The sequence below is a fragment of the Panicum virgatum genome, chromosome 1N, assembly GCF_016808335.1.
Source record: "Panicum virgatum strain AP13 chromosome 1N, P.virgatum_v5, whole genome shotgun sequence".
NCBI classification, from domain to species: Eukaryota; Viridiplantae; Streptophyta; class Magnoliopsida; order Poales; family Poaceae; genus Panicum; species Panicum virgatum.
Window position 1 is genome coordinate 49,366,164 of NC_053145.1, and position 23,040 is coordinate 49,389,203.

General features: G+C 44.8%; 3 protein-coding genes across 5 annotated transcripts; 1 reads left to right on the top strand and 2 right to left on the bottom strand.

Annotated features, from left to right (window-relative positions):
• Positions 1–526: 526 nt before the first annotated feature.
• Positions 527–8,435, bottom strand: LOC120656373 (probable protein phosphatase 2C 21). 3 transcript variants are annotated; one of them, XM_039934444.1, is made up of 11 exons: positions 8,220–8,435; positions 6,088–6,221; positions 5,906–5,969; positions 4,928–5,033; positions 4,636–4,753; positions 3,051–3,173; positions 2,777–2,942; positions 2,621–2,697; positions 2,482–2,534; positions 1,363–1,417; positions 562–1,131 (listed from the first exon to the last, which is right to left on the bottom strand). In XM_039934444.1, exons 2-11 carry the CDS (start codon positions 6,193–6,195, stop codon positions 910–912), a joined length of 1,092 nt encoding a protein of 363 aa, XP_039790378.1. In that variant the 5' UTR covers positions 6,196–6,221; positions 8,220–8,435; the 3' UTR covers positions 562–909. The 3 variants fall into 3 exon arrangements, with proteins under 3 accessions (XP_039790376.1, XP_039790378.1, XP_039790377.1); XM_039934443.1 differs by having other exon boundaries at positions 8,101–8,228; XM_039934442.1 differs by lacking the exon at positions 8,220–8,435 and having other exon boundaries at positions 527–1,131; positions 6,088–8,213.
• Positions 8,436–9,868: 1,433 nt separating this feature from the next.
• LOC120653612 ((+)-neomenthol dehydrogenase-like) lies at positions 9,869–14,775 on the bottom strand. Its single transcript, XM_039931319.1, has 4 exons — positions 14,708–14,775; positions 14,315–14,597; positions 11,068–11,250; positions 9,869–10,426 (listed from the first exon to the last, which is right to left on the bottom strand). Exons 1-4 carry the CDS (start codon positions 14,773–14,775, stop codon positions 10,031–10,033), a joined length of 930 nt encoding a protein of 309 aa, XP_039787253.1. The 3' UTR covers positions 9,869–10,030.
• A 2,215-nt stretch (positions 14,776–16,990) lies between these two features.
• Positions 16,991–18,065, top strand: LOC120656375. The gene is made up of 2 exons (XM_039934445.1): positions 16,991–17,238; positions 17,275–18,065. Exons 1-2 carry the CDS (start codon positions 17,184–17,186, stop codon positions 18,009–18,011), a joined length of 792 nt encoding a protein of 263 aa, XP_039790379.1. The 5' UTR covers positions 16,991–17,183; the 3' UTR covers positions 18,012–18,065.
• The last annotated feature ends 4,975 nt before the right edge of the window (positions 18,066–23,040 follow it).

Consider the following 23,040-nt stretch of genomic DNA (forward strand, 5'->3'; position numbering starts at 1 on the left):
AGCAAGTTGTCGGATTCCCCTTTGGAGCCAAATCAAATGCATCATATAGGGTGTGTTTGGATCCAAGGGCTAGAGCTATTTTTAGCCTCAAATAGCTCAAAATAGCCTAAAATCCCCAAACATAAAGGCCAGTCTTGGCTATTTGCAAATAGCACACCTCAAAAAACTATCCCACCCAAAGAGTGATTATTTGGGCTATTTCAAGTGGAGCCCACCATAGCAAGAGAGGTAATAGAGCTCCAATAATTGAGAAAAGGTGCTTTAAAGACTAAATAACTCTTGGATCCAAACATGTCAAAGGCTATTTTACTGGAGGGCTATTTGTTTGAGATAATTAGCTCTAGTCCAAACAAATCTAGCCCTTGGATCCAAACATGACCATAGATTAAGGGAATGACAGACCTTGAACACACTTTCAAGAGAATGTCTATAGCCAAAGGAGGGATAGGCCCACGTGTTACAAGAGTTCTACTCTAAACCTCAAATCAAATGCATTGACATGACAACTTCACATTGACCATGAAAATTACCTGTAACTCAGCTCAAAGATAACGGAACATATTACGAAACTGTATATCAACTCGTTTAAGAACTTTCAAGATCCGATATCAGAATTCATCTTAGCAAGCAAAGTCTGCTCTGGAACGTACCCAACTGAGCAGAGTAAGAGCGAAAGAGCACTAAAACGTTATCATCCTACTACGCAGTAGCATAACACCAACGGATGCAACAATCTCTGTCTTTGATCCGGGGCAAAAAAGAAACCAGCATAGCAAAACCTGCAAAGTCTCTGGAGAGCTTTCTTCTTCTCAGGACACTGAAAGAACCCTGTGCAGTAGTGCGGCTAAGATTCTTTCCCCTCGTGCTCTCTGCTTGCTTCTCCACGAACTCGAGCTCTCTTGATATTGTCTAGCCGTTCGGAGCGAAGGGCTGCTCCTCCTCGCTGGCTGCAGGCTTGATCTCGTTGTCATCACTGGTATCAGACTTGCTGTCCTCCTCGGCCTCCTCGATCTCCCCGGCATCGGCGGGGGCGCCATGATTGAGCTGGATAAGTATGACAGTCGTGTCGTTAATTGTCGGCCGGGCGCGCTGCATGAGCCTCTCGCAGATGACGTGCAGGTCAGTCTCCCCCTGCATTACTCAGACAAACAACGTGCACGTTCAGGGCAACAATTTTTTTCCATCAAGGTATAAACTTTTTGTAAAAAAAAAGAAGCGAGACTCTCAAGTGCAGGCTTCACATGTTAATCTGTCAGGTACATGGCATACGTTCAGTGGTAAAATGTTACTTGTGCCCAGTGAAAATTGCATCACTCATATCGCTATATCATAACAGGCAGAAAAGATGGGAGGAAAACTCACAGATTCTAACATCGCGTGTACATAATCAACCGCTTCCTGATATGTCATAGATAACCTGCCCCAAAAGAAAACACGAGGAACAGACCATTAGCATAGGATTAAACAAAATCATATCAGATATGCAATGGATATTATATATACTGGCTAGGTTTTCTTAGGGAAAAATGGCAGGTGCTCTACCTTCTCATTCTATAATGGAAAGAAAGTTAATTGCATGTTCCAAGCTCTGAAGCTCAGATAAAGGCCAAAGAAAAGAAAATTGAGAAGATCATTACAAACACTCTAAGCTTTAATCCTTTTTATCCTTTTTTGTGTTGTTCTTCACCGTGAGCTCCAACTGTCTAGGTTTTTCATGAGCCATATAGCAGATTGTCGTAAAGTTGAGTTCAATGTTGTACTATTATCATTCTCCCATTTGAGCATATTATGGAAAAAGAATATCTTACTGCATAACTTATACTGCTTAAGAGTATCTTACTGCATAACTTATACTGCCTACATTAGAATTCAGGCAAAAAAATCTAGAGGTTTCCTAAAGCGAGCTCTTGCACAACAAATCAAATATGTTTGACCCGTCATCTTCAGCTAGCTAAGCCAAGCAAATAGCAAGTCATGATGTTCAATGATATCAGGATGCACTAGCTAACATAAGGATGGAAAATATTCTTTCTAGTGGTAACTTCGACCTCTCCACGGTCATTAACTCATTACATGTAACCAACTTAAAATATACATACACCAGAATCATGCAAAAGTGTAACGGCGTTAAGTAGATTGGCTAAAGATAAACCTGTTTAAGCTGCATGCAATTAATTGAAAGAAAATGTACAGATGGCCCTGGATAAAACACTACTGTCCGAGACCCAATTAAAACTGCTGTATTAGAAGGAACAAGAATGCAAGCTGATAGACGACATGTGGACTTGATATATTCTGCATTCATTTTTGTAATTATGGGAAAAATAAACACACAATCTGACTTCTGTTATCTACTCCCTTCGTTCTTGAATATATGTCACTTCGGACAACCAAATTAGTAAAAAAATGAACTAAGTAGCTTGTCCTAAACGTTATATATTTAATAATAGAGACGATACTTATCTTTGGCTAAGGACTTACCATAGACCACGACTTCCCATGACAAGAAACTCGATATCATTGGTTATCTCCATCTAACAATGAAATATGTCATTTCCCATCAGAACGCACCAATGGAACAAATTTGTAATCTGCTAAAACTGAGTTTCTTTGAACTTACATCGTGAATATCTGGATTGCATATCACCATTTGTTCTTCAGGAGGCAAATGTTTGTTCTTCTTGAATACAAAATCACCTGCATAGTAAGTATAGAGATCAATTCCAGTGCAAGATATTACATACAAATGACAAAAGGAAATCAGGTAAGACTATACCAATCGCTCTGGAGGTGCTTAACTTTCCTTCTATAAAACTGAAGCCGCCCACTTGTCCTCCTTCTATCACAACATTATTATCAATGTCTAACATTCCTCCTGCTCTTTCAATTCTCTGTCTTTCATTCTGATGGTATGGTTTGTGACCAGTGGATAATAGAATTGCCTTTTGATACAACAGAAACAAGCAAAATTTAGTCATCTCTTGATGCATTTGTTATGAAAATGAAGCAGTAGGTATAGTCAGACATTTCACAGGAAAGAAATCATTCACCTGGCCATTCCTTGAGGCTACACAATGAGAATCTCCAACATTTCCAACAATGACCTGGTTGCCTCTAGTGACAGCTACACATACTGTGCTTCCTGTACTTTGAGGTGGTCTATAAGGAGTTTCCTGAGAATAAAAAACACAAAGTGATGTATAAAACATACAATTATACAATAGTATAAAATAAACATATAGCAAGGAATAGGCTTGGAAAAACTGTGAGGGAGCGGGTTGTTTTATATTTTCTATGTTCCTATGATATATTAAGAAGGGTAAAGTCCGTTTTTCAACCCTTAACTATCACGATAGTCCGATTTTAGCCCTTGAACTACGAAACCGGACATCCTACACCTCCAACTAACGAAACCGTTTGAAAAACAACCCTGGCTCAGCCAAAGGCGGTTTTGCTACAGTAAAATTTCCGAATTTCACACATCTCTCAATTAAATAATAAAGAAAGCATAGTTAATATTGTCTAAAAATCATGATATTTTTTTGGGAGGTAGATAAAAAGACAAGGAATTTATATTGGCTAGATGTGATACATTAAACATAATGGAATTTGAATTATAAAATTTTAAAAATAGGTAGAATTCAAAAATCCTTGAATTTTGGGGTCAGCTAAACCTATGATAAAAATGCAATAAAAATATTATAATTCATAATTTTTTATTTAGTTTAGTTAGGTACTTTTTATTAGCCCAAGTTCTATAGAAAATTCATAAATTAAAATTTGAGGAATCAAATTTGAATCAAATTTGAGCGTTGTGAAGGAATTCAAAAACTTTCATAAAAACTTGGGCCAACAAAAAATACCTTATTAAACTAAATAAAAAATTATGAATTATGATATTTTTAGTTCATTTTTATCAAAGGTTTAGCTGACCCAAAAATTGAAGAAATTTTGAATTCTACCCATTTTTAAAATTTTATAATTCAAATTTCATTATGTTTAATGTATCACATCTAGCCAAAATAAATTCCTTCTCTTTTTATCTACCTCCCAAAAAAATATCATGTTTTTTAGACAATAATAACTATGCTTTCTTTATTATTTAATTGAGAGAGGTGTGAAGTTCTAGAAATTCGGAAATTTTACTGTAGCAAAACCGCCTTTGGCTGAGGTAGGGTTGTTTTTCAAACGGTTTCGTTAGTTGGAGGTGTTGGATGTCCGGTTTCGTAGTTCAAGGGCCAAATTTGGACTATCGTGATAGTTCAGGATTGAAAAACGGACTTTACCCTATTAAGAAATAGTGAGCTTAAAAAATGGTGATATCTTAGCTCTTCAGCGGTGATACCTTAAACTGTGTAGTAGGATAACAACCAAGCTACAATGCAAGCCTAAAAAACTTTTGGCCTCCAACTCAGTATACCAGGCGCTAGATGTAACATCTAATCGAAGGTAGCTCCTTAAATATACTGTTTCCAACTCCAAGGCACATCATGAGAAAGAACAATTCCTCATATCATACTCATCCTTTCAGTTCTTTTTACAGATAATATTATGAATAATATTCAGTAGACAAAGTTTTGACTAACTTCTACAACAGATGTATGCTTAAATAATATTCAGGAGTTGACATATTACCTCTATGCAGTACCAAGGGTTAGCAATAGGACATAGGACACGCTCTATCCAATTTCTACTACCTGTTGGATTAAGTAATTGTCTCCATTCATTTGATTGACGCAACACCTGATCCATTCTGCAACAAGTAAGCAAATAACATTACATATTCCATATTTGCAGTTTTGCATATAAAAACTGCAAGAGCAATAATATGGACACAATGTTGGTCCTTTCAACTCCTGCGGGGAAAAAAGAACATAACTAATGGACCAAAGATTTGGTTTACAGGATTGATCATCTAAGGAATAACCTGGAAAACACACTCCTGATTGCATTATTTAGATTACGCTGATAGTCTGGATGGACCCGAAGCTCAATATGAAACAGCCACGCACAAAGCAAAGCTACTTCAGCTCCTGAAAGAGAACACAAACAGTTCAGTTTGACCATGTTATCTAACTGATGTAGTAAATGCTACCTATTGAACACGTATATGCGAATGATACTGTATTCAAAAGCTTAATTATTAACTCACAGCACAGCCAATAAAAGAACGAACTTCATAAGAGATAAAGCATATTTGAACCAGTCAAACATATTGCTAGTACAAGAATTTGTCAATGAAACGATAATGTGATTGTCATAATTATTCTCAAGACTCATTATTGTATAATTATTCTCAAGACTTTTTCTTTCCAATCCCTTTCATGAATTTTGTACCTTATAATTTTCAAATTTTATCGAAAATTACCTCAAATGCCCTTGCAATTGGTGCAGCTAATCTGGAATTCAATTTTATTTGATATACAGCTCTGCATGGTTGAAAATATGACTGCATCTAGTGAACAAATTTAACGATTCATTTTTTAGGAAAAAAATGTAACAACTCTATTCAAGACTCCTTTTTCAGATATAGGTGCTAAGTCTCTTGATCGTAGAAGCCTAAATAAAAAAAAATCAAGCAACATACCAATCTAAGGATTCATATTTGAGTTTCACCGGCATGTCAAATTATAATGTCGTTAAAGAACTATATGTATTACGAGCAAGGAAGCTGATGATGAAACCTACAGCTTAAATAACTAAATGTCCAAAGTGAGAATGCAGATAATGTAACAAACGCATGCATACCACCAATGCTTTCTGCAGAATATGAATTAATTCTATAAGATTAGCCTGTTAGGAAGAAAAATTCATGAGGATTTAGCTAATGCTTGACATGATAAGTTATGGTAATAGAAGACATGCTTGCAAACTTGTTACAAGAAGATATCAATCAAGATCAAACCTCTATGGCCATCATAAACACCAAAGAAAGATGTGGTATGATCTAGATCTGGGGCAACTGTGTACTGTAGAATAAGAAGGGTAAAAATTAGGATTAGTATTTCAACCCATGTTACTCGAAAATTAATCAGATATTGTAGAAGTATTCTCCCAATGATCTTAAAGGACCAGTAGATTACTCACGGCATCTTCCATTTTTGGACCGAAACCCTGCATAGATGCTGCTGCATACTTGATTCTGATATTTTCTCCTCCTTCAGTTCTAATATCCCGGCTGTTAGAAGCACCCATAGCCGGGTTTGCTTTCCTGAAACTTTCTAGGGGGAATATAAACATATAGAAATACTCCACAAACAAAATCAGACAAGAAATAGGTGTGTTGAAACTGCATTGCAGATAGTATAAATGCTCAGCAAGCTTGATAAAACATGACTGAAAATACAATTAGAACAAGTACGTTACTGCATGTGGAATTGTAGAGCTAGGATTAGATTGCAAAGAAAATATATAGATATGCCACTGCTGCAAGTTGAATGCTTAAGTTGTCGTATCGTTGGTCCAATTGTACTGCAAATTTCACGAATTAATGAGGAGGCGCCAAGAATATTTTTGATATGATTCTGCAAAAGTGCTTCAAATGCATTTTTGGATGCTTCCCGGTGCGCTAATTTAATTTCTTCTGCTTGTACGATTTTATTCAATAATTATGCAAAAATGAACTAAGATTTTACTGTCAACTAAAAACATAAAAGCTTCATAGCCTCTATTCCGAACACCAAATTCTAAACCAAGAAACGATAGTAAAAACTACAGACTATATGTAAAGGTGATACTAGACAAGAAGGAACTAGTTGTCGGTCAGTCCTAAACAAGAACCATGAATAAGATATGGACACCCTATTCAACAAATAAAATTCACAAAATGATCTAAAAAAAGAAAGGCAAAACAGACTGTTTAAATTTCTAGTGCAGATTATAATCAACCAAGAGGAATGAAACAGGGGAAAAACCTGGCTCTAGAATATGGCAACACACAATGTCCTGCGCTAGTATAACAAAGAAAATGAAATGATGACGGACAAGAATACACCGTTCAAATCTTGTAATGACACTCGATCTAGACGAAATAATCCGCCTCAAGGAACAGAAACCTCTGATTCGAGAAAAATCAAACAACAGCTCACGAACAGCCAACAGGGAGCATGGCATGTCGACTTGTCGAGGTCACTGTTCTGTCGCCCCACATCAAGATTGACAAACAGCACATCACCAAGCACGTAAAGACACATTGCACATACTTCTAATCGGCACATCAGCCTAGGAACTAAAGCAAAAAACAAGAGATCGAGACAGTTAGTGATAAAGAGCATGGAGCCGTCGAGGTCCCACTAGCACCAAGGAAGCAGCAAAGAGCAAGAGGAATCTAGGAACGGCGGTACAAACCCTCCTATCGTCGAACAAAAAGGCACCAAACATGCAGAAATTTCTACTTCTGAAACACGCCGAAACGGGGGGGGGGGGGGGAGGGGGGGGGGGTGCAAAACAGAGTAGCGGAGCAAGTAAAATTACAGCAGACGAGCAGATGTCTCCGGGGATGCAAATTGCGACGGACACGCAGTCACTCCGGAGAATCAGGAAGAACAACACGAGGCAATGCAAAGGAATGCGATTAACATTACGAACATCGTGTCAGATAAGACTAAGGGAGACGATGCAGGGGTCGATCATCCCGGAAGTAGTACTACCACCTCTCCTCCAAGGAAAAAATTAAAAAACCACCACCAACTTCGAAAGCAACGGCAGCAGCAACGGTGAAATGCTGATCCCATCGAAACAAAAACAGCAGCGGCGAACGAATCGCTCCGCTCATACGCCAGCGCAGGCGAAACCAAGGAGGACAGGCGAACAGAGGTCACCATGGCTTATCGGCGCTCGTCGGCCTCCTCCTCCAACAGAAAAAAATACCACCAGACCATAACCAAACAGCAGCAGGCAAAGCACGGATTCGACCGCCCCGAACACGCGGCGCGGTCGAAGAGCCGCGAAACCCCCGCAAAACGCATCCAGATTGAGAGAGAGAGCAGAAAGCACGGAGACAAAAACGCAGCGCGTCGAGAGCAACGAGAAGAAGAGCACGCGTAGCACACCAGCAACACAGTACGCAACGGGATGCTCAGGACGCGGTCGACGACGAACCTTACGGGCCGGCTCCGCGGCGGAACGGGGGTTTTGGGGGGAGAGAGAGATGGATGCGGAGGAACCCGAGGAAGCGAGAGAGAGACGAGGGGAGGGGAGAAGTGGGAGGCCGATCTCACCTTCACGGCTTCACTTTTTCGCTCTGCTGCGAGCCTGCTCCTGCCTGACAAGCAGAGGCGGTTGCGCTGCTTAGGGCAGGTACAGCAATCGGCGAATCGCCGAACACGTCAGCTGCCTGACTGAGCCTGACTGAGCTGGAGGAGAGTCTGCGCCGAGCTTGTTGCCGCTTCCGTCGCCGAGCGCGTCCACTGTTCATATACTGTTTATCTATTGTTCATCGTACTGTTCCACTGTTCATTCACTGCGCGGCCGTGATCGGACGCTTGTGGAAGGCCCGACGTGGGACCCGCGCCTCGCCCTGGCCAGACTGGCCGCTTGCACAGCTGCGAGGCTGCCATGGGCTTGGCGTGGGCCCTTCGTGACGTAAGCCGAGGAGGGGCTCCGTTTCCTTGCATTTTTTGGCGGTAGGCAGCCGTCGCATTTCTCGATCGGCGGCGCGCGGCGCCGTCGCACGCACTAGGGTTCCGCGGCCTTCTTCGCTGCCCTTCCTCCGTCATGGCCGGAGATAGCGCCCCTCGAAAGAGGTGGCTGGATTCGAGGCCGGCGGCGGCGTGGTCGGTTGGAACCGGGAGGGGATCTCTTCTCGGCTAGAGCCACACGGTGGAACAGAGGAAATGGAGCGGGCCGCCTCGCAATATCCGTGCCGCGTCTCAGACTGTTTTTTGGGGGCCGAATTAGCCCAGAACTTTCATCGATGGACCGACCAGTTGTCGTCCGGCCCAATAATGATTTTGCCAACACATGCCCCCTGTTGGCCCGGTGTGACTTCGATATACCCTTCCCACTGTCTGGCAGTTCTAATCCAACAGATCAACATGTTGCAAGAAAACTCGGAAATATTCGGAGTACTAAAGCCTTAAAGCCTTATTTAGTTGTAAAATTCAAAATTTCAAAACTATCACATCGAAAAAAAATCTTACATGCATGAAGTCTTAAATCTAGACGAAATAAAAAACGAATTGCATAGTTTGTTTGTAAATTACGAGACGAATCTAATGAGCCTAACTAGGCTATGATTAGATACTAAATTACTACAGTACACATGTGCTAATGACAAATTAATTAGCATTGATAAATTCGTCTTGTAGTTTACAGACGAGTTTTGTAATTAGTTTTGTAATTAGTCTATGTTTAATACTTAAAATGTGCAAATATTTTATTTCAAAAATTTTACGAACGCAACTAAACGAGATCTAATCTTGAATAAAATAGTGGCGATTTGAGAGACATTCAAGAAGCCCCGGGACTGGGGAGTGGGGACCGAACTCCTTTCCTTTTTCGGTGTACTTATGTGGCATTTTTGTGACAAATTAAGGCATTGCCTTTGCATAACGAGTGTACATAACTACTATATGTAGTTTTATTTCATATTCATATACCGCATGCCCGCATCTCAAACTAAATGCATATGTAGATTTTTTTTTTGTTTGGGAAATCGGGAGAAGTGTTACGCATCAGCTATTCCTCTAAACGAATACATTTTGGCTGATCAGACGGCAGAGCAATCCCAACTCGCAAGTGAAAAACGAGTACAGAAAATTTACTGAAGGACAGCAATAAACTGCAGCGAAAGACTCGCATTTCAAAATCAGAAGTACGCAGTCACCAACACGATGCATGCGGCAACGCACCCAAACCAACTCCCTAAACCAAGCATCCACCACCACCTGCACGCCGCGCGCGCGCGGGCATGCCGGTGCGGTGCCACCAGCGGCCAGCCAACTAGCCAAGCCAACGCGAGACGCAGCAGCAGCGGCCCGGCCCCGTGAGACGCATGCGCGGCCGGCACGCGCGCCGCCGACGCGTCGCGTCACAGCTTGGAGTAGAGCTGCGGCGTGCGCCACTTGAAGAACTTGCCCGTGGGCAGGTCGCGGGGCGGCAGCAGGGCGAGCCCCGCGGCGACGCGGCCGGCCTCCTCGGCGGTGCGCTTGCCGATGCCCCGGGTCATGTTCGTGCGCGTGAACCCGGGGCAGAAGCAGTTGACGCTCACCCGCTCCCCGGCCAGGCGCGCCGCCAGCAGGCGCGAGTAGGCGTTGAGCGCGAGCTTGGACACCGCGTAGTCCGTCCACACCTCGGGCCACCCGCGCCCGCGCCAGGTGCCGTCCCCGATCTCCGCCAGGAACCGCGACACCATGCCCTCGATGTCGCGCTCCGTCAGCGCCGCCTCGTCCAGGAGCATCCGCCGCAGCGCTGGGTCCTTGAGCTTCTGCAGAAACCAAGAGATTAAAAGGATGCAAAATGAAATGGCATTTCTGAATGCTTCAGCTCATAGCATTATTTCTAGGAGTTCGTCTGAAACAGGCATCTGAATGTCGTAATGCCATTAGCACAGTAGCACCCTAGTCTGCCTCCGTTACAGTTCACATGTCTTGGGAGTTTGGACAGTTCAGACGTGTGGTGTATGTGGACACCGGCCCATGAAGTGCTGACAGGGACTGCGAAGTAGCACTGTCCCCGTGATAGGGGGCGTTCAAACTTCAGAGTCCAAAGATGAGCTCACAATCAGTCTACTTGTACTCGCGCCCTAACCAACAAGCTAGTACTTTAGTCAAATAATCTCGATGGATGAAAGGATTTGTTGGATGGCCCGAAATAAACTAAGAGGTCAAGTCAGCAGCATCGACATGTGCCATCATTGATCTCTGCAGCTGCATGGTTTCAAGTTCAACTGGCCTGACATGCAACTGCCAGGCGCCAGCCGTCAGGCAAGGTAGGTAAAAGATTTTATTCCAACATCGTTGCAGCCTATCCTGAGTCTTTATGTGCTCCCATATACAATTAGGAAAAAAGAGGAAAATTACAGGGATTGGTACTGGGAGCCATCAGCCATGTGGTGTGGTGACTTACGTTGAGAAGGCCGAGCTGGGAGCTGATGTTGAGGATGCGGCTGGTGGTGGGCGCCCGGCGGAACAGCGGCAGGAGCGCCTCGGTGAGCATCCTGGCCCCGTAGAAGTTGGTCCGGAGCACTGTCTCCGCGTGCTCCACCGAGTTGGTGTCGATCTCGTTGAACGACACCGCCGCGTTGTTCACCTGCGTGGATCGGAGGCGCAGCAGCAGCAAACGGCTGATCAGGTTCAGAATCACACGGGACTGTCAGGATTCAGAATTTCAGATGCAGGTCGTGCATGGCCTCACTGGATGGCGTATTTGGGTAGGATTACGTAGAAAAAAAAGGCGACCTTCCTCTATATTCTCTGACATGAACGGAGGTGCGTGATTAAGATATATGATAGAAACCTGCACCATCTGCACTTCACTAATGATGTGGATTATTATTGTGGGTCGTGATGACATCATGATAGCGTGGTAACTGCCGCCACTTGCAATACTATACTAGAGCTTAATCTGAACACACAGCTCTTTGTCCTGCACTGTTCCATCGTCATGGACTCGTAGTGGGAGCAGTTGGATCGGGAGCCTCGCCTAAAACAAAATCCTGCGCTTGCTTGCTCAGAGGCCGTAGCACAGCTGCTGCTGCTGCTGCTGCTGCTACTGCGATTAAACTATATACGCGTTCTAGTTTTATTTGAACTGAGTTTTACCCGGAAATGCAGCAGAATACCTGATTTCTGCAATGATCCAGAAAGACCCATAGCTACTTAGCTAGTTTATTTCAGAGGTTCAGTTTACGTTCAGACTTTTGAGGACGAAGACAGCTGCTGATGTATAATAGGATGCCAAAGTCTTAATCTGTGCCGTGTTCCGTCATCTGTGGACCTCCAACAGGTGCCTCAGTGCATCCGTCGACTTTGTCAGTTGCAACTGTCTCCTGATGACACGAATGAGCATACAAATTCAGTCTAACCGCGAACTACACGGCGTGTATACGACGAATGGTAAGGTCGAGACCTTTGTACGTATACTCCATCAGTTGGACTGCTGACTCTGGGACCTGTGTGAGACTTCTTCAGTCATGTTGACCGTAAAAGTGGCGAGCGGTGACAAACTGACGGTAGTTGGACAAATGGACAGTACGTTTGTCAAGCTTTTCCACATGTAAAATACTATAAATAAATTAATAAATTGGTGTTCTTGACCCTATTTCGCAGTGCAGTTGTGAATATACATGCCTTTTTTTTAACTTAGTGATTTTGCCAATGTACAAAATAGCGGGCTATGCAACTTAGCGGAGACCCTTCAAAAACGCTATGGCTGCTATAGCGGCCGCTATAGCGGCGCTATCCCATTTAGTGGATTCCAAAAAAAAAGCAGAAATAGCCCATATTATGTATATTTGGACCACTTTCACAGCGACACTTGTTCAGCACGCGTTGGTGCTACTATGCAGTAGTGCTGCCGTCGGCCGAAGTGTGCTCGCGCAGGCCTAGGGAACTCGTCGCTGTCTGCTTCTCAGAGGGGGAGAGTCCTCCCGCTGGTCGAACTCTCCCGCCGGTCGCCGGCTCAAGCAACGGCGAAGCCCCCCTCCAAAGTTTGTTCTCTCCTAGGGGAAGTGGTCGTTGCCAGTGAGTTTTTCATTGGGGACGAGGGCAATGTTGTGGGTTAGGGTTGCAGGGGACAACAGGCACTTGTATTAGCTGGTTTGGGCCGATATTGGTCTGAAGATGGGCTGGAAAATGACTCGGCTTCGTATTTTGGTCAGCAGCAGCCCATCCGGCCATAGCGGCGCTAAACGCTACAGACTGATATGCCATTTAGCGGCGCTAAATCCCACTATATCGGTCTTAGCTGCAATATCGGTGTCATGTGCTGTATCGTAGCGTTACCTCCTCCAAAACGCTATAGCGCCGCTAAACCGCCGCTATAGCCCGCTATTTTAATCAGTGGATTTTGCCCTTATTCACAAGTCAACGTGATTTTGTCCCTATTTTAGCTGTTTACTAACATCTCGTTGAATAGGGAAAATTTTCATTAACTTGTGAATACTAAGGGTAAAATCATAAAATTAAGAAAAATAAGAGTAAAATTACAGTTACGCTGTAAAGCAGGGGCAGGAACACAAATGCCACAAATAAATTTTGATTTTAGATCCGAGTAGTGTCCCATAGAAAAAGTTGCATATCTTGATTTACCTTGGTTACTTTAAATGTGTGTCCCCAATTCATGCGAGATCGAGTCAAGTGTTTTGCTCCCGTTCATGTGTTGAAAATGGAACCAAAAATCTAGGGACTTCAATCGTGACGGGGACATAGTGTGGCACGCCACGTTGGCGCTCCACTACTAGTTGAAACTCTATGTGTCAGTTGGAATAATCTACACATCTTTCTTGGAATAATCTACACATCTTTCTTTACTGAAAGCGCGTCGCGCTCCAGGCCAGAGAGAGGGGCCACGTCGGCTCCGAAAATATTGGCCGTCGGATCGCGATCCGACGGTCAGGAATAGATAGAGACGTAAATTTTGCAAAAAAAATCCTGAGCTTTGTTAAAATAAATACGGAGTCCATCAATTTAATGGAAAACCCCTCGGACTTTGTGGAGCTTTACTTTAAAAAAAATCCTGAACTTTTAGTAATCGTGCCGTACTCCGTGAATTTTGTAAAAAAACCCTGGACTTTGTTAAAATAATTCTGAAGTCCATCAATTTTATGAAAAAACCCTTTAACTTTTCAGTAATTGACCGGTACTCCGTCGACGCCAAATTTACCAAATAACCCCCGCGGTCTACCAATTTTACGAAAATCTCCCCGGATTTTTTGCAGTTCAATTTCTTAAAATAAATCTAAACTGGAGGGCATATTTCTACGCGGTGCCCTGGACTTTGTTAAAATAATTATGAAGTCCATCAATTTTATGAAAACCCCCCCTTTAACTTTTCAGTAATTGACCGGTACTCTGTCAACGCCAAATTTACCAAATAACCCCCGCAGTCTACCAATTTTACGAAAATCCCCCCGGATTTTTTGCAGTTCAATATCTTAAAATAAACCTGAACTGGAGAGCAAATTTCTGCGCGGGGCAATATTCTAGTCTTCGAATCGAAAGTCAGACCCTTCTACTTCTGGGAACGAAAATGGCCGAAAAAAAGCGAGTCATCGTCCTCGGAAGGCGAAACGGAACTGACAGAGGCGCCCGAAACCCGAGGAAACCGTCGGCGAAACGTCACGCGGCTGGTGCGGGCGGGGATCGGGACTCACCAGGATGTCGAGGCCGCCGAGCGCGTCGCGCACCCACGACGCGAACGCCGCGACGGAGGCCGGGTCGGCGACGTCGAGCCTGCGGAACCGCACGGCGGCGCCGAGCCCCGGCGGGCCGGCGGCCCGGCGGATCGCCGCGGCGGCGGCCTCCCCGCGCGCCTCGTCCCGCGCCGTGAGCACCACGGACAGGCCCTGCTCCGCCAGGCGCGCCGCGAGCGCGAGCCCGATGCCCCGGTTCGCGCCCGTCACCACGGCAACCGTCTCCCCCGTCCACCACGGCGCCCTGCGACCACCACACACGGCCAGGTAACGGTCTCACCAGATCAGCGCATGCGAGATCGAATGAGCTAGGTAGAGCCTAGAACTAGGCCGAGCGGCGAGCCATTCATTTACTTGGGTGGATCCGCCGCCGCCTCCTTGTCCTTGGAGCTCACGCAGTCCATGGACGACGACGACGACATCGAGCCGGCTGGTCGCCGTCGACTAGCTCTAAGCAAGGTTCTTGGAGTGTGGAAGGTGAAGTGAGAGGGGAGGGACAGGGCGGCGAGGAGAGGGAGCGCGTATATATAGGGACGGCTTGGGAGTGGCGAGGCTTGCCGCTTGCCAGCTTCGGCCTTCGACAGTTGGGCGGCAGGCGGGCCTGCTCGCGCGTGAGCTGGCTGTGGCTTCTGGAACCGAACGGGAGCAAGTGGGTCGGAGCCGGAAGTGGGAGCAAGTGCGCGCGATTAGTTGCGGTCAACGTAACCCAGCGGACTGGTCGAGCTGGAGGGCGACCACCGTTTCTTCTAACCGGTGCCATAGGATACGGTTCGGCCGCGTCTGGAACTGAAAGCGATCGGGAGTTGTAGCACGCTAGTCGCTAGTGGGCATGCGGCTCGATGCATGTACAGGTTCTGACGACGATTCAAATAGATAGATGTATTCAAATAGATATAAGATGTATTGAGTTGTATTCAAAGTCATCAAAGAACTTTCCGGTTATATTGAGTTTTTACTTATAAAATGTATTTGATCTTTGAGGCTGTTTTCTTTGTACAATTGTACTCGTATGACCTGATCTTGGCTGACCTACATGCTTGAATGCCACAACCACGCCGGCGGGGTCAGGCCCAGGGGAAAAAAAACTGAAGGAGCACTTAATTCAACAAAGTTGTAGCCTACTACTACTGGTCACAAATAGTGACACTTTTTTTTATTGAACAACTTTTTTTTTGCGAGGAAATTTTATGAACAACTCAGCCATTCTAAGTTTTAGTTACAAATCAATTTATGTGGCTTGGATTTGGTTATTTGGAAATGATACAAACAGACATGCATCTAAAGTAAGTTTTACAAAATAATATGCTTTGTACTATGTGTTACAAATATATAACAAAATTTATATGTCATAGTTATGCTTTGGAGGTCCGCTGGTGTCTAATTAAAATCTCACTTATTTGCGTCGGAAGAGAGTGGTTGTCCATTTGGTATTGCAACATCTAGATCTGATTTTGGAGGAAGCCCGGAGAAGTTTTCATTTTTTTTTTCACTCAAATACTTAGCTCAGCTACTTGACCTTCTTGAGTAAAACCGGTTATTAATTTGCTACGCGGCACGTAACAGGGGCTCTGCTAGCTAGTACCATACACATCTTTTACTACTACACAATGGTATTGTACTATTGTCAACTTAATGAACGTGGTCGGGATCTTAGACTCTTAGGGAACGAATAATACCGCTTGCCCTATGATCGAGTCAGAGCTCTGAACGAACACTCCATCTTCAACCTCTGAAGAACTTCCACTGAAGCATGACACCCACGTTTTTCATGTTGATACTCATCATCAGCTCCTTGTCGTATATAACAGTAACACACACATATATATTAAAAAAATATAAGCATCGCTCGAATAGTTTATGACAGAAGTCGATCGATTCTGGTGGAATTTTAGTTTCTTCTGAAGAGAATAACAACGCACCGTCTAGCCCGCATGCATTTCGTTTACATGCGTGCGCGGCACATGGACATCTACTTTTCAAGACTTTCTTCCTTCAAAAAAAAAATTTCAAGACTTTCTTTCCATGGTAAAAAAGGATGCATTTCTCTTGAAATCAACAAAGTGAAAAAGTACATGAAAACCATGAAAAGAAAATACTTGTAGGAATAAATAACAAAAGCATGATCCATACAATATATCTAACAAAAAAAAGACCGGTTAGATAGATGATAGATCTGCTCACCTTTCCCACATTAGCTAGCTAAAATGCAAGTAAAGCTGAGGCCAGCTAGCTGCAGAGGTTGTACATACACGGGTGGTCAATGGTTACTGCTAACCCCAAAAGGCTACCAAGTGAATTATACTGATCCATCCATTCGCCGCGATCACACAAGCGAGCTGCTTACACACAAAACCCCAAGGCATCAGGGGAGATACTACGCGTCAGACGAAAGATTAGTAAATCAACAAGGCACAAGGGTGCCGTGGTTCAGAGGGTGACGCAGTGAATGCACGCCACTACTTGTGAGTTGTTTAGGGGCGACAGGGATGGCACCGACCACGTGAATCGTGACCGCTGATTGATTGATTCGCTCGCCTTGATTATTTTAGCAGATAGCACTGAACAGTGCAGCGGAATGCATGAGCGCAGCCAAAAGAAATGCCAGCCGCTAGACCACGGTCTTTCTCTCGACTCTTCTCTCCCTGCTACAGCTACAGTCCCGGCGGAGGCGAAAAGAGAGCAGCGTTGTCGGGCGTCGATCTGGCCGGCCCAAATCCCCTGACGTCCTCGCCGGCGTTGGAGGAGGCGGGCGGGCTGGCCTCCAGCGGCCTGTTCCTGTATAGGGGTAGCTTGGTTTCTAGTTTCGCCTAGGTTTAGCTCATCGTCGACTATGGCGGCGGTGCTTAGTTTGCCAGTGGTGGTTCAGCTGCTGCACCGGCCAATAATCATCCTCCAGTGCGTCTGTGTCCTTGCCGGCGGCTTCATCCTCCAGTGCGTCTGTGTCCTTGCCGGCGGCGTCGGCGCCCTTGGCGGCCGCTTCAGCGTCACCAGCGGTGGCGGATCTTGGAGGTTAGCTGCTTTTGTCCCTCTGTGCGACGGGGGGAGTAGATCTGGCCTCCCTGGTGGGGGGTTTCTTGGATGCGGTGTTGGCGGTGCTAGCTCCGGCGTTCCTCTTTTCCGGTCATCGGTTCTTTGGCAGGTGGCGGCGGATTGGTCTGAGCTGCTCCTATGTTGGAGGCAACGGCCAGTGACTTGTTCTGGTAGGGAGGTAAGTTCGCTGGCATTTTGGTTTGAAGATGCAGCGGCGGCTGTGGGTCTGTTGGCTAGTAGGAGAGTGGATCGAGCTCGAGTTTCCCCCGATGATGGTCGACGGCGAGCTTTAGTCCAAGGTCGTCAGAGCTTGGGGCGCGGCCCCAGTCGATGGGCTATCAGCGATGCCTTTATCTCATCCATTCGGGTGAGTGCCTACTTCGACTCTTCTCAAAGCCTCGTGGCGATGGAGCTCCGGCGGTCCTGGGGAAGACGGCGAGCTGCCGATGGAGTCCGGCGGGTGGCCGGTGATATCGGGCTCAGGAGGATTCGAGATGCAGAGGTTCCTAGGGGCTTGTTAGTAATTATTTTGTTTTCATGGGACCTGTCTGCAAAACAGCTCTCCTCTGTATCCTTCCTGAATGTATCTGTATTTGTACGGGTCCATGTACTGTATCCTTATCTTTAATATATGTATGTTCTGATAAAAAAAATGCCAGCCGCTAGATTGCAAGGGTGTTTAGTTAGTTAAGCTCGATTAGGCCGGAGATGGTATTATTTTTTTTCTCTCGTCTCATATAGGAGGTTTAGGGTACTGGCAGTGCCTTTGTTGGGTATTGGGTTGCCACTTTGGTGCCGGCGCGTGCTCCTTTTCCACCGTCCACACCGTAGTGACATCACGCCCGGCCTGCAACCTCGGGTCAGTTATGGTCAAGGGCTTTCTATGCCATGAGAAAAACATGAGGTAAAATTGGAAGAGAAAGAAAGATGAAAGAAAGGGTAAGAGAGAAAAACCGGAAATGTGATGTAGTGTCATGTCAGTTTCTGCCTTTCTGGAGCAAACAAGGGGGAAAAGAACGGGAAATCGTCCAAAGACTTCAACATTAATACTGGTTAGTGGCGGGCGGGGGGGGGGGGGGGGGGTGCTGGGGGGCTACCCCATGCAGCCTATGAAGTTCCTCGAAAGTCCACTGTACAATTTTCAACTATGAATCAAGAGGAGAAAGAGAAAATAAGAAAAAGAAGAAAAAGAGAGGAGGAAGAAAGAAGAGAGGAAAATAAACCCCCCTGAACCTAGATCCGCTACTGATACTAGTACTAGTTGCCGGGTAACCGTCATTTGCCATGGAGATGGAAACTAGGGAAAAAAGAAACTAACAAATCGACACATAGATGAAGCACGTTGTACAACAAAACCGGTCGCTTAGCGCTTGCATTTACTGGTAGTCACTTGCTATCAGCCTGTAGTCTAGAGCTGATCGAGCTCTTGCAATTCTGGCAAGTGGTAACTGTGCGTGCACCGTGCAGGGTCTGTGCTATGTCGGTCACTCGGTCTGTGTCAATTTTGTTTCCCTTTCCGAGAAGAGGTTACCGTTTGGACGGCCGGGCCAATCCTTCGACTAGGCCGAGCCCATTTGGAAAAATAAAATTCTAACCGAGACCATTAGGCCCAATTGGTGACAAGTGGGCTCTGTTTCCAGATTGATGCGGCCTGCTGTCTGCCTCCATCCCATGATGTTGAACTTCGAAGGAGTCCCTCAGCTAGGTCATCTCATCCGAGCGCTTGCTCGGTCGGTCCTTCAACTGGATCGAGCCAACTGGGTCATTCTGTTCAGGCCCAATTGGCACCGAATGGGCTCTGGTTCCAGATTCATGCAGCCTGCCGCCTGCCTCCATGTTTGAACGAGTCATCGGCGGTGAGCACGCGCGGCATCGCCTTGGATCGGGACCCATCCCTGGTGTTCTCTACCTCTCTGGCCTGGCCAGCACCGGGAGCGCACCTCAGTCGGTCGACCGACCCACCGATCGATTGAGCTCATGATTATCGCATGTCTATGGCCAAGAAAATATATTAACAATAATGAAACAAAGAAGTAGCTAACTTATGGCAGGCCGTAATTTAGTCCACCTATACGGCCTACCCTCTATAGAGAGAACCAGTTTTACGGGGCTATTTTACCTTTCTTGGCAAAGAAATTAGTTTTTGCTCGGATTCCGATGCACTTGCATACATGTGACACCGAATAGAAATAAACAAAGCACGCATGTGAGAGGGAGAAACAAATTTTGGATGACTTCAGCACACATAAGTGATTTTAAAATTTTAAAAAGCCATAGCCTCACAATCGAGCGTCTAAATCAAAATCTGATTGCACCATAGCGTTCGTGTCAAACATGAGCTTCAAAACTAGACCCCACATCAATATGTTTTAGTGATATTTTTCTTGCTAAGAAAATGGTTTTTATTAGGAAAAAGTCCAATTTTCACCCTCGAACTATCGCAAAATTTTGATTTTTAACCTTCAACTACGAAACCGGACAACATAGGCCATCCAATTGTCAAAACCGGATAAATTTGGCCCTTGAGGTGGTTTTGTATTTTCTAAAAAAATTAAATAAATCTAATTAGATTTAGAAAATCAAAACTAATTCACTTTAAATCAGAAAAATATGAAACTAGTACCAAAATTTTTCTAAAAATATAACCTATCTATTATTGCTCCATTTGAATTTTAGTTATTAAAAATAATAGGCATAATTGCAAATATTATGAACATAAAAAAATTAGATCTAAATAGCTCACAAGTCATGTGACAATAGATATGTTACATTTTTAGAAAACTTTTGATACCCATTTCATAATTTTTTGACTTAAAATGAATTACTTATAAATTTTTTAGTGTAAAATTGAATATTTTTAATTCTCACAAAATGAAAAACCACCTTCAAAACCACACCAGGGGCCAAATTTGCCCGGTTTTGACAGTTAGATGGCATATGTTGTCCGGTTTTGTAGTTGAAGGTTGAAAATCGGACTTTTGCGATAGTTGGAGGGCGTAAACCAGACTTTTCCCTTATTATATTCTAATCTGCTCATGACTTTTAAAACAGTTGCTCATGATGTTTTAAAAAAATTGGTTCACTCATCTTATTCCAATTAAGTGGATATTGATGTTTATATCATGAAGATAGATTGTTTGGTGTTATTAGTACACGTGGGTAAACAACTTTGTTGGGTAGTAGGTGAAGGTATATAACATGATTAATAATAAGCAACTTTAGTAAATTAATTGAGCATTTTAACTAATTTATTATGATATTTTTCCATTATACATAAAGCAATTTAGGTGTCTTTGAAAAGTATTATCGAAACATATATAAGTGGGGTCTTGTTTTGAAGGTCTCTTCGAAAGAGATATAACTGTGCAATCGGAATTTGAATCTGATTGATGGTTTAAGAATTATAATTTTTTTAAATTTTGAAAATGGTTAAATGTGCTACTGCGCGTAGGGGTGGATAGTAGTTTTAGCCTGCCGTGAATAGCGTAAAAGTACGGCTGGCCATAATTAAGTCATTACCAACAAAGAAAGACGCCAATTAAGCATATCATTCACAGAGTTGGGCAATAATTAGCATACAGACAATGATTTCATGATCTTTGATCCCAAAACAGAAATGATCTCCTCGTCACTTTAATCTTCTCTGTAACATGCTTAAGCTAGCTTGCATAGTATCAAGTATCAACGGAAAGCACAGCTATGATCTTTGCTCCTAAAACAGAAATGATCTCCTCATCACTTTAATCTTCTCCGTATCATGCTTAAGCTAGCTTGCATAGTATCAAGTATCAACGACATGCACAGCTGCTTGCAGCTACATACATCCGCCACATTTGTAGCCAAAAAAGGATGTGTTTCGCAGAAGAAGAAGAAGAAGAAAAGGATAGGACGGCCGGACCCCGATGATGACCATCCCCCTCAACGCATTGCCAGAAACAGAAGACCTTGTTGGAACCGAGGATCGACGAACGATCAGGAACACGAGACATGGCGACAAACGCCCTGGCCGCCGAATGGCCTGTATGTTGGCTTCTCTTATTCCACTTGGCTCACCACAGCACACAAGGATTACATGACCATTTATAGGCCTTGGCAACACAGCACCCACGCCACCACACTCCAGTGAACTCGGCGCCCACGCACGCACATTGCGACCCTACTTGTTCTCGTTCGTGAGCACCGAACTCACTGCAAGAACCGGTCTTCAACCTCATCCACGAGCCAGGTGGTGCCCCCTCCGCTGCATCCGCAGGCCTCCAGACGTGGTCTTCCTTGCCTCCAACGAACGAGCAAGCATGCGCCGCACGTCACGCTCGCCACACCCTGGAACCCGGCCGTGCCGCCATCCACTCCCAGCTCGACCGAGTGTGACATCCCAGAGTTTTAAAATACTAAGTAAGAAATATTAAATATGATATCATGCATAATCAACCAAGAAAATGGAATCGAATACATTTATGTGTGCATGCATGTGTATGTGTATAGATGCATAGGTCAGAAACCGTAAATAATTTTTAAACTAATGTAAGTATACATATGAAAACGAATAGGCGTCTCTCTGAAATCATGTTAATTCAAAGTTTTGTTGAAGTCAAAGAGAGAAAATAAAAGTTTGAACATAAAATGACAGGTCCTTTGAACCGTAGTGTTCAAAGATTTAAATTATCTGTCAAATTTCAAACTAATCTGCTTTGAAAATAATTTCTAAAATATAGCTCAAATGAATTTTTGTCCAAAACCAAAGTGGTAGGTTTTCAAATTACGAACAACTTTCGTGTTCAAAGTTTTTCGAGTTGATACACAAAAATGGGAGAAAAATTTGAGTTTCGAAGTGTAGAGGACATTTTCAAATGCATTCAACTTTCAATTTTTATCTTTCAAACCAGTGTTTAAATGAAAAAGTGCCTAAAACAAAAGTTGTAGATCTCGAAATGTTGAACAACTTTGGTATTCAAGAGTTTTTCATTTGAGGCCAGGAAGAAGGAGAAAAACGGAATTTACAAACTGCATTTTGAAAATTCGAGTTAATTACGAGACTGCCATCACCCTCATCACGCTCGTGCTGCCGCACTGCCATCACCCTCATCACGCTCGTGCTGCCGCAGCTTCTCGACGTCCGTGTCCACGCGTCGCTCGTCGAGCCACCTCGCCGCCGCTTAAGCTGTCCTCATCGGTTCACGACGCCAAACCCGAGTTCGCCTCTTCCTCGCGTTGCACTAGAGCCAGAGCTCGGGCTTCCCCGTGCCCGCGAGCGCAGCCGTCACCATGGCCGCCGCCGAGGCTCGGCCTCGCCATGGAGGTCCCCTCTCCGGCCACCCTTCGCCCGGTCCGAGCCCGCAGATAGCTTCCCCGAGCCTCTGTGCTGCTCGACGACCATCTCCCCACCGCCCAAGGGCATCGGAGCGCCGCCGCCGCGGTCTAGCGCCGCCACCGGCCGTCTGCTCCCGCGGACCTCCACCCTCCGGCTTTCCCCGAGCCAATCCAACGGGCCTACGAGCTTCTCCGCCCTCGACTTGAGCTCACCGACCCCTATTCCCACCGCCACAGCCGCCGGAGCGCCACCGCAGTGACACAACATCGCCGCCGGTCGCCGGCGTTCGTGGTCCCGTCTCCTCCGGCCATCCCGACCCCAACCGCGACCACCGGGAGGTAGCTCA